Source organism: Petaurus breviceps, unplaced genomic scaffold, assembly GCF_028583685.1.
Source record: "Petaurus breviceps papuanus isolate PSGF00001 unplaced genomic scaffold, PetGlider_PUasm1.0 164, whole genome shotgun sequence".
Taxonomy (NCBI): Eukaryota; Metazoa; Chordata; class Mammalia; order Diprotodontia; family Petauridae; genus Petaurus; species Petaurus breviceps.
The window spans coordinates 16183365-16195354 of record NW_027185735.1 but is presented as its reverse complement, the minus strand read 5'-3'; the positions used below and the strand labels follow the sequence as shown (position 1 = coordinate 16195354).

Here is an 11990-nt window from a genome sequence, read left to right as displayed (position 1 = left end):
GTTTACTATCCTTTGGAATTTCTTCAGCTTAGTCCCACGGTAAAATGTGCCACTCACGCCTGAATATAATACTTGAAGAGCAATCTGACCAAGTCAGAGTACAAGTCTAAGAAAGTCTTAGACTTGTACTCTGACTTGGTCAGATTGCTCTTCAAGTATTCAAGCAGCTAGGTGGTGTAGTGAACAGAGCACTGGTCCTGGAGTCAGAAAGACTTGAGTTCAAATCCGACCTCAGACACTTAACCCCAATTGCCCTGCTCCCCTCCCCTCTCCAAAAAGAAAAAAAAGAGGGGAGGAAGGGGAAGAAGGAATAAATATTGATACACTACTCTGTGCCTATATTTTGATTTACATACATTGCATATTGTTCTGTAAAATACATTGTAAATCTTAAAGATAATAACTGACATTTATAGAGAGCTTTATTATTTCCTGATTGGCCTTATTACTGTATTAAAGTGAGGTCCCATCTGGTATTCACAGTGTAAATCAGAATATAGACATCTGAAAGAGTGGCACAGTAATGGGAGGGTCTGGTCCATAGGACAAGAAATGAGATGGTAAGGCCATGGGTCATCTTGTTCAAGAATAGCTGGCATGCCTGGGTATAGCCACTGAACCTCAAATATGAGAGATCAGTAACCCTCTTGAGAATGGGTGGGTAAGAGCTTGTGTGAACAACTGAAGAATGTAAAGAACCAGGGAAGTGAAAATTACATAGATCATGGCAGCTACAGCTGGATTCAGAGGAAATTCTTTAGGATCCAGTCTCACCTATATCTCACACACCTTAAAGAACCATCCCCAGTCTGAGAGGTTGGCTGTTGACTGAAATGAGCCACAGGCATTTGCGCATGGTTTAGGAAGAGGAATTTCTCCCAAATCTGTCCAGAATAAATCAAAGTCTCATCCACTGCAAAGTTGTCCATTCACTAATCCCCAAGCTACACATGAAAGACTTAAAGCTTCATCAATCCCAGTTACTGCATGGCCTCCAGGGAGCACAGAAGAAAAATACTGCAGTTGGCCCTGGCTGGAAAGGATTGGCCTGCTCCACCCCCCAGCCCGGATCTCTAGGTAATTGAGATTTACCCACAAATAATACAGCACTTTTAAATGAAAAAAGAAAGCGTGATACCAAAAAAAAAGGAAAAGGGGGGGAAGCCCACTAGCAGATGCTTGATAAAAATAAGAAGCATGTTACCTGCTCCATAAATACATGAATGACCTAACACCCCCAGAGGATGAAATAGGAATGACAATAATCTTCACCTCCCCATATTTGAAGTGTTTTCTTCTGGGTGTCCTATAGTCTTCCTGATATCCTTGACTTCTTTGTCTTAAAAATTTCCTGGGAGGGAGGCTTCCAACCTAAGTCTATATTATAGCAGAGGTAATTCTAGTTCTCCAAGTTCATCTAAAGCACAGAAAAGCATGGGGCCTGGGCTACCTGAGTCCTAGCCTGTGGGCATGAACCCACAAAAGAAGCTATTGCACATTAGCTTCTAAATTCTCTCAAATTTAATAATCAGTAAGATTCCTAACAGAAAACACTAATCATTTGGTTCTCTAGTTTGTTTGTTTTTTTTTTTAACAATTCTCCTGTTGTGGAAAATGTCAAATTCCTCTAATTTTGTTCTTTAACTTTCTTAAACTAAGGAAGATCTCAGTTCAAGTCTGACCTCAGATCCTTACTAGATGTGTGATCCTGGGCAAGTCACTTAACTGCTCTTTGCTTCAGTTTCTTAAGCTATAAAATGAGGATGATAACAGCATCTACCTCCCAGGGTCGTTGTAAACATTAAATGAGATAACATTTGTGAAGTGCTTTAGCAAAGTGTCTAGGACAAAGCATATCTGGGCAGCCAGGTGATGCAGAGTATAGACAGCCAGGCCTGGAATCAGGAAGATTCATCTTTATAAGTTCAAATCTGGTCTCAGACACTGGTGACCCCAGGCAAGCCACTTAACCCAATTTGCCTCAGTTTCCTCATCTATAAAATGAGCTAGAGAGGGAAATGACAAACCACTCTAGTATCTTTGCCAAGAAAACAGCAAATGGGGTCACAAAGAGCCAAACATGACTGAAAAAATGACTGAACAACAACCACAAAAATGCTTTTTCTTTCCCCTTCTTCCTTGGAGAAGTTTAAGTAACAGAAGGTGGGTGGGTGTGAGTGTGTGAGAGAAGGGGTGGTGGTGGTGGTGGTGGTGGTAGTTAGGCAAGCAGAGAATAACTAGTTAATATGTTAGGACAGCCTGGGAAATAAACAAGTGGCCTAGAATCAGCAAGGTCAAAATACTCAATGGGTACGGCAGATGTGCAGAACATGCTCTTTTTCCCCTTCCTGGCAGATGGGCTAAGTAAGCCCTGAGTGCACAGCTTGTAGTAACAGTGATGCTTGGCAACTGTGCCAAGAAAGCTTGTTTCCTTAAGGCCTGTCCTAGTCAAGTCAACAAGTCAGCAAGCATTATCAAGGGCTTCCTATGTGCTAAGCCACGGGAATACAAACACAAAGACAAGATCGAGCCTGCCCTATCATTCACTTTACAGCCCTGCCTATAGTTGGAAAACAGCCCTGAGAATATTTGCATGCATTTCTCTTTTCATCAGTGGGGCTGTTAATAATAATGCTCTACATTAACATAGTCCAATTGGGTATGCTGTGTAAACAGGCGGGATGTTGTTGTTCAGTCATTTCACTTGTGTCTGACTTTTACTGACCCCATGTAGGGTTCTCTTGGCAAAGATACTGGAGTGTTTTGCCATTTTCTTCCCCAGCTCATTTTGCAGATGAAGAAACTAAGGCAAACAGCTAAGTGACTTGTCCAGGGTCGCACAGCAAGTGTCTGAGGCTGGACATGAACTCAGATTAGTTTTTCTGAGTCCAGTACTGGCATTCCATCCACTGCACCATTTTGCTGCCCCTAACAGACAGGATAAGGTAGGAGAAAAAGTATCATAGGATGACATTGAATCCCTGGAGACCATAAAGGTTAACTTCCTCCTTCTTACAGAGCAATCAGAGGGCACAGAGAGGTTAATCAACTTGCTCAAACTTGTATCTATTGCAAGACTTTTACCCAGGTCTTCCTGATCCACTCTGATGTCCCACAGTCACCTCAAAATCAATATGGGCAAAATAAACCCATTTCTTGCAGTGGAATGACCCTTTCCATATCCTTATTGAAAGTTTTTAAGCCATTTTTGATCCTTCCCTGTTCCTCTGTATCCAGAGAGTCATGAAGCACTTAGTTATTCCTTAGAATATTTTCTCTCTTCCTATTGCCACCACAGTAGTTTAGGCCTTCATCACTTCATTCCCGAATAATCCAAAACCTCCTTAGGGAGTCAGACAAACCCATCTCTCCCTCTCCTAATCTGCCCCTTACCCAGCAGGCAGTCAGTATCGCCTCAACAATTACTGCCTGACTTCCCTAACACACTGTCATGTCACACGTGTGCTCAAACTGGCCTTGAAGTCAGGGCATAAGCCCAGGCATAGTTCTCAAGGACCAGAAACAAGGCTGCACCCACTTCTAACTACACCGTTTATGAATAACCTCCAAACCACTGATGAGACATTCAGGGGGAAAAAAGATACAAGGAGATCTATGCTCTTACTTCATTATCACCCTGGGATGCCAGTCTTGCTTTTTTAGCTAGGAAATGAAACTGTGTATATAATCACAACCCAGGAAACTGGGTCTATAAAAGAAATTTAGTTGGATTCTTAGTGGCCCTGGAGTAGTTAGGGTCTAAAGGCTTTTATAATGAGGTAGACAAAGGAAGCATACAAATTTTATAAATGTATCAATCTAGGGCAGGCAGTCTCCAGTTGCTTCTGAAAACACCAATTGTGAGTATAGATAAGAATAAACATGGGGTTGGTAGAAGTCTTGTGATGTTGGGGGGCTGTCCTTCTGGATACATCAGTCATTTCAGCTATTTCTGTTGACACATTCACTTTCTCCTGAAGGAAGGGGCCTGCTTGAGACACTTACTGGCTGTGTAAACATGGATAAGTCACCTCACCTTTTTGCTTCAGTTTTTTCATCTGTAAAATAGTGCTGTGGAGACCAAATGATGGTTTGTTTTGTAAAACTTACATTAAGACAAGAGTATGAAAATTGCATTCCCTAAGGATTATTAAGGCTGTTGGAAATCATTTAGCCTAAACCCTACATTTTATGGATGAAGAAACGGAGGTTCAAAAAGGAGAAATTTCCTCAAGGTCACATGGGTAATGTGGCAGAACCAGAGACTTGAACCCCAGGTCTCCTGACTTCTAGCCTAGCCTCCTGCTCTGATGTCAATGATTTAATCTCAGCCTAGATTTCCTTCAGGTGCCATCTAACTCAGACTCGGTTTTGTGATACATCAGACAACTATAAGGATTAAAAAGCTTACAAATTCAAAATTATGTCAGGGTAGTCAGATTTCTACCAAAACTAAAATTTAAAACTAGTTACCGTGAAATGGCCTGATGGTGGGTTTTTTTTTTTACACTTGAATGGTCTAGCTTGAGAGATGGGAACATTGTTAGGTATTTGTGAGAGAAAATATGCAGGCCATTCATTTTGTTTTAAGTGCAGCTAAGAGAGAATGGCTAACAGAAGATTCAGAAGACTCATCTTGGAATCAGAAAGATGAGTTGAAGTCCAGATTTTGACAGCCACGTGACCATGGACAAGTCATTTAAACTTTCAGTACCCCTGATAGCTTTCTAAGACTAACTCCCCAGATGCAGGCAAAGTCCCCATCTACACTGTCCACCTGGCATTCTCTTAAACTGATGAAATCATAGGTGGGAAGCAAGGAAGAGGAAGGGATGAGAGTGAAAGAGAAGCAGAGAGAGAGAGAGAGAGAACAGTAAAACTAGGGGCTGAAATACCTATTCTGACTGAACTGATACTTACCATGAAATCTGTTACTACCCTCCTCCTGAATATTTTATTCAGATTTTTCATTTGGAAACTGGGTATATACCGGAGAAGGTCCCTACAAGGTGCTTGCAACCAGCAGGTTATACACAAGTGAACCATATTTTTTATAATAGTGAAAGACATCCAGAGGGAGTTTACTAATTCCTATTCCTTGAAATTACTTTTCATTTTGAGATAATATATACAAAATTTGGAAGATCTATTGGGCTCAACCTAGTTTTTTAGACTCCTACTATTCTTTTCACCCCATCAATAAAAATTGCTTTACTGATGATAACAGATTCCATATGTTGTGGGACAGACTTTGGAGATCAAAACTTTCTGTGCTTAGTGAACATCTGAAGGTATTTCCTCCTCTCAGAAGCTGGATAAGGGGTGCAAAGGTTTTCTCAGGCAAAGCCACGAGGGTATCCAGTCCAGTAGGATATATACTGATGATAATCATGAACTTACACACAGACAAAATCTCAGTAATTTTAAACATAACTGAATAAACTTGGAATAATTTTCAATTTAGAGTTTTTCCTCAGTGGTGGTAAGAGAAAATTACATTATTTAAGTTTTCTGTATCATACTAAACTAAACCAACCCTCCCCCTCCTCCTCCCCCCACACCTTGCTCCACCAACTCAAAAAGAAAAAAAGTTTTTAAAAAAAGTGCCAAGCAACTTTATAATAATAAACACATAGGCAAACTTAGCTTTGCTTCTCAAAACAGAATGATTGTATTTAGGGACCATATAGGAATGTCTAAATTGATCTGTGAAGATTTCTCATGAGAAACAGAAAGTCAGGGAAATTGAAGCTAGACACAAGGAAAAAGCTACAAAATTCCCCCCCTTCTCCTTTTATCATAATTTTCCATTTTACTGTATTCTTTCATTACAATGTTGACTGCCAGTTCTCTCACTGAACAGAAATACAAAAAGAAATTACAAAACTTCTATTTTTAAAATTTATTTTTTGTTATCAAAGACAATGTCCAGAAACATTAAGTACTAAAGAATCTGTTCATGGCATTGTTTTACAAAAGTTCCTAATGGAGGGTGAATAGTTTATTTTCAGATGTATCCTTCATTTATTAATGATGAGGTGATGAATCAATGCAATTACTTAAAAAAAAATTTAAAGAAAAGAACATCTAATTCTCATTCTGAATCTGTTGGTCAAAGCGGGTTTGGTGGTCATGGCACCACCAATAGTTAAGAACCAACTCTTCCCCCACCAAGATAGGTAGTGTAGAGTTTGGTTCTTCTGAACAGGTCACACAGATCTCTCAAATATAGGCACCATGTTTGAAATCTCACACATATAAAATATGTTCATGTCACTCAAATTACACAATGTGGCAGTGTTAAAAAGTCAGAATTATAGTCAATTAATGACAGAGACAGTGTAGGCCAAATGCTCACTTGATGATGAATGACGGGGATGGAACCTTGGAAGAAGGGGCAGGGAGAAAACAACTGTTTGCATGTGAGTAGGCTATTGGTCTGTGCACAGGGGCAAGTGCATTATAACAAAATGTGTTCATTAAGGAGGAATTCCAGCGATGGTTCATCCATCTGTTTTAAGCTGTTCATTTAGTCTCAGTCCTGAAGGCTTTCATTTGTTTAACTCTGGGTTAAAACGTAAATTCAAAGTCTAGTTAGTATGCTGTTTGGCTCAAACCAGTTTGAACTGAGTGAGTTTGTTCCATTTCCGTGCCTGCAAATTTATTTCTCAGCTTCTGGGTATGTGGGGTACTTGACTGTCTCTATTTTCTCCTTCACTTTGTAGGAAGGGTACAAGCCTGTTCTCCCTAGTTTCCTATTGACACCTTTAGAGTAGCCATCCCAGTGGTTTCCAGCCACGCCAATAACATCTCCAGGGTCCATAGGGATTTCATCAGCAGTTCGTGGTTGGTGAGGATAAACAGCAATCTGGTTGTGGGCATTCTGGCCCCCAAAATAGTAAATGTCATCCAAAGAATGGAAGTAGGCAGAGGCATCTGGATGCAGTGTTTGCATGATTTCATAAGCAACTCGACAGACCTTGGAAAAGTAGGAAAAGAACAATTAGTATGGAGAAGACTAATCATAGACAGCAACTGAAAAACATCAAGGAAAACCACAGGCTTGGACCAGGTATGTATTAGTAAATCCAGGTTCTTGTTCAAGGAGTATGACATAAATCTGGTCCATTATGACAGAGCAAATGATTATACAATTTTATAATCCATCAGATTGCAAATTCCTCGAGGGCAGGGAGTGTCTTTGGCCTCTTTTTGTATCTCCAGTGCTTGGCACAGTGCCCAGCACATACTAGGAGCTTAATAATTGTTTACTGATTGATATAACTTTTCTGACTGGTATTCTTGTCTACAAAAAGGATGAGAAAACAGGGCTTCTACAGTGTCTGAGGAAGGTAATCATGAGCATGAAAACCAGTGCTTATGTATGGGCTACATACTATTGTTGTTGTTCTGTTGCTTCAGTCATGTCCAACTCTTCCTGACCCTATTTGAGGTTTTCCTGGCAAAGATACTGGGGTAGTTTGCCATTTCCTTCCCCAGCTCATTTTACAGATAAAAAAACTGAAGTGAACAGGGTTAAATGACTTGCCCAGGGTCACACAGCTGGGAAGTATCTGGGAGCACACTTGAATTTGGAACTCAAAATTTTAAAAAAAATGTTAACAATAGTAATAATAATAAAATAAATAACATGATCTCATGTCCTGGGCTTGGTCTTATCTGAATCAGAGACCTAATTAGTCTTCTTTGAATAGAATTAATCTCATGAAAGGATCTCAATTTTCTGAAATTAGGATTAGAGTTTCCCTTATTTATAGTGACCAAACCAGAAGTGGCAATGGGTTTTGTTTAATTAAATTAAAAGAAGTAACTCTTTGCTCATCTTTAGCCAGATTAAAAGGGGAATAGAGAGGGAGTAATTGGTTTCAGGTAGATATTTTCCCATGGATATGCCAACATTAATGTTTCTATCATTCAGTTCAGTATATCAAAAAACCCCAAACCTAAACTACAAACCTATGTTTTATTTTGTTGTGGACTTTTATCTTTTGTTTTAGGACAATTATAAAATATAAGTGGAGACAACCTGGGGGATAGAAAATTCCAATTAGTAGGGGACACTTTGCCTCTTTGCCTGCTCTCAAAGTAGGACTCCTCGCATATTAACAATTGGTTGTGACAGACTGACTAAAATACAGAGTACAAAAATTCCTCCACACCCCTGCCCCCATGATATAAAGCAATTTCAAGTTCTTTGTTGAGGAAAAACTTTTATAGAGAGAAAACACTGGGAACCAGTGCACAGACTAGAGAGACTGCTGGCATCAAGACAAACTTTACTTATTTCAAAACATGCCCCAGGCCTTGCACTGTAGATGTAAAATGCTCACATTAAGTATGGTGATAAAGTTGTTAATAACATATAGCATGACAAAAACAAAAAACCACACATCACAGCTGAAGTCCAAAACCCAGTTAATATCAATTTTATACAGAAGATCATTTGGTCAATAAACATTTATTAAGTACTTATTATGTGCCATAATCATCTCATCATACCTTGTGTATTCATAAATCCTCAGTACTTAGTACAGGTCCTTGAAACAATTCAATTCAGCCAACATTCATTAAGCACCTATTTTAATCAAGGCATTATACAAAGAAGTCCCTGTCCCTAAAGGACATTTCACAAGGGGTTATGACTCAAAAGCAGATTTAAATGTATATGAGATAATTTCAAGAAGCACCAACAAGTGGGGAAAAGGATTGAGAGGAGGCTTCACAGAAGGAGATGGCTATGAGCTGAGCCTTGAAAGAAGCTAGTGACTGTAGAAGACAGAGGTGAGGAGAGAGTGTACCCCTGGATAAAGGCAAAGAAGTGGGAGACAGAAGAATGCTGAGTTCTGGGAATGGTAGTAGGCAAGTTTGGATGAGGTGTAGAATATGTTAAGGGGAGTTAACATGAGTGTGGAAAAGTAGGTGGGAGCTAGACTGTGGATGGTTTTTAATTCCAGATTAAAGAGTTTGCATTTTACCTTAGAGGCAACAGGGAGTTCCTGAAGATTTGTGAGCAGTAGTAACAAGGTAGGATATGTATTTCAGATAAATTAATTTGGCAGCTTTGTGGTAAATGGATGGAGGAAGAGGAGAAGCTGAAAGCTGAGGGATCAATTAGGAGGATATAGCAATAGTCCAGGCATAAGGTTATGAGGTTCTGAACCTGGGTCCTGGCCATACGAGTGGAGAGAAAGGAGTTGGTGCTTGAGGTGGGTAGGGGTAAAAAAAATGAAAGGTTTAATCAACTGAGGTGATACAGGTAAAGAGGGACAGGCAAGAATCAAGAATGACCCTAGGGTTCTGAACCTTAAAGAAGAATGGCACCTTCAAAAGAAACAGGGAGCTCCAAACTGCTTTCCAGAATGGTTGGATCAACTCATAGCTCCATCCATAATATCTTAGTGTGTCTGTCCCAACAATTACTATCCTTTTTGATTATCCTTGCCAATCGATGAGTATGAACTGTCACATCACAATTATTTTAATTTACCTTTCTCTTATTAGTGGTTGGGAGCTTTTGTTCATATGGTTGTTCATAGCTTGCTTTTTTCTTTTGAGAACTTCCTGTTCATATTTTTATGCCAAAAAGAATGACTTTTATTCTTTTATATTTATATCAGTTCCTTGGATATCAGATATTTATGAGATACATTTGCTGCAAAGATGTTAACTCTTTTCCATCCAGTTTTGACTGAACTGATTTTGTCTGTGGAAAAATTTTCAGTCTATCTCCTGTGGTCATTTCTATCTCTTGTTTCTATCCCTTCTATCTCTTCTATCCTTCTAGAGTTTCTATTTTTACTTTGCCCTCTGGTTCTAATAAATATAGGCAGTTTTCTTTCTTTGATTTCTTGAAATATGGTGTCAGGTTTTTATTTTGTCTGGATTTTCAAAGAGTCTTATTGATCTTAAATGATCTCTCCTAGACCTATTTTCCAGGTCAGTTATTTTGATTATAGATACCTTATATTTTCTTCCATTAACCTCCTGTTGACTATGTTCTAATATTTTTGTTGCCTCACAGAGTTATCATAGAGTTGATTGATCCATTTTATTTTTTAGGGAGTCAAGTAGTTAGGTAAGATTTTCCTCTTACTCTCCTAAGTTTCTTTCCAATTCCATTTAATTATCAAATTCCTTCTATTATTTATAAGTCCTTGGCATTGTCAAATGGCTCAACTTCAGAAATAGTTTTTAATCAAAGGAAATGACATTAAAGAAGATGCACTAACATCAACTTTGATGCTGCAATCTAAGGACCATTGGGCTTTTCCAGCTTTCTTGAACACCTTACATGTTCTCTCTTACCGTACTTAGAATGCAAGCTCCTTGAGGGCAGGGTCAATTTTATTTCTCTATTTGCATCCTCAGTGCTTAGTTTAGTACTCTGCACAAAGTAAGTGCTTAATAAATGTTTTTTTTTTCATTCATTCAATCATTAATTCATTATGATGAAGACCAGGCTACCCTAAATTTAGCCAGAATCTGGTTTTAAGATATGCAGCATACTATATGCTGCATCGTTACCATAGTATAGAGAACTGCATTTATAAAATAATTTCCAACTATTTGCATTAATGGATGATAAAGAGTAAAGTCATAAAATGCACTTCTATTTAGCACTCAGAATAAGTTTGATTATGGGTTTGCCTGATGTTCTGGAAATCTACTTCAAACAAAATTATGAATGCCATACTGTTAAAAGTTATCAACTCGAGCAAACATGAAGTTATCTAGTTTCTCAATTGTGAATCCAGTTTTAACTCCTTGTTCCTTATAGTTCTAATGTGGTTCCTGAAGATCATAAGGGTAAACCTGATTTGGCATGTCTGTCCCAGAAGTGCCACACGCTCCAGATACTTTGTGATCCCCATCTCTGATCAAAATTTGTCTCTACTATGTTCCATCCCTTCTTTTGCTAGAGTTAGTAAATAAATTAATCTAAACTATCCAGCACTTAGCATTGTGCCTGGCACATAGTAGGCATGTAACAAATGCTAGCTGACTAATTGTTAACACTTATGAAAATCAGTATGTTATCCTTCTCAAGTAACCTTCATATTTCAAGATGGGCTTTTGATGCCTCATCTGAAGGCATGAACAACTGTGAGATCTCAAGATGCTAAGGTAGTCATGTGCAAGAGGGCTAGGGAAGTTGAGGATTGCTTACACCATAGCACATAGGTGGCTGGCCCTACACCTACACAAAAAGCTAGCCCTGAAGGAAAGTGGTAATTCATAGCCACTATGCACCCCACAGCTGTTAATCAATAATTAAGGTTCAAGCAGAATTGTCTAAATAATCAGAAACAAAAATGAAAGTCTCCCTCCTAATCATAGAGATAGGACAATTTAATGTAAATTTCAAAGACCATTTTACTTGAGGGTGCTACTAAAAATCACCCTGGAAAAAACTAGAGCTGCTTTGTTTAATTACCAGTGGCTTCCTCTCCCTGCATTCTCCTTACAAATGTAAATAGCCTGCCAGTCCTGCTGATGCCAACACTAGGCAAGGTTTGATTTTGACAGGTGACATTGTTGAGAGTGGGCAAATTGGAGTTTCAAAAGCTGAGACTCTATGTAACTGCATGGTGCCTGTTTTATTTCATCCTGTGTTGTTGACATGGTACTATATCCTTTTTAGCATACCACTAGGCACACAGTAAGTGGTAACAGGAAAAATATTGTCAAATGATAAAAACACAAATGTGTCTCTATTTCAAAAAAATACTGAAGAAGTAGATCTTCAGCATAGCCTGACTTTCATTCCTGAAGACTGACTCAATGAGAGCCTCCTGAGACAATTTAGGAAATATTTAAGACAATTTGAGGAAATATTCCTTAGCCCTAAAAGTCGGGGGTGGGGGGAAATGGGTTCTAAATTCACTGGATGTTCCAAAGCATTATGTATGGTGTGGTGTTGTAGAAAGAGAGATAGACTGGAACTCACAGGGCCTGGGTACAAGTTTTCA

General features: G+C 38.9%; 1 protein-coding gene across 6 annotated transcripts in view; it reads right to left on the bottom strand.

Annotated features, from left to right (window-relative positions):
• Nucleotides 1-5887: 5887 nt before the first annotated feature.
• The window catches only part of FUT8 (fucosyltransferase 8), a 491667-nt gene continuing 485564 nt past the window's right edge, over nucleotides 5888-11990 (bottom strand). For all 6 annotated transcript variants that reach the window (XM_069082397.1, XM_069082396.1, XM_069082394.1 and 3 more), the window contains one exon: nucleotides 5888-6979. In XM_069082397.1, coding sequence (XP_068938498.1) covers nucleotides 6662-6979 — 318 coding nt within the window. In that variant the 3' untranslated portion in view covers nucleotides 5888-6661. The remainder of the gene's footprint in view (nucleotides 6980-11990) is intronic.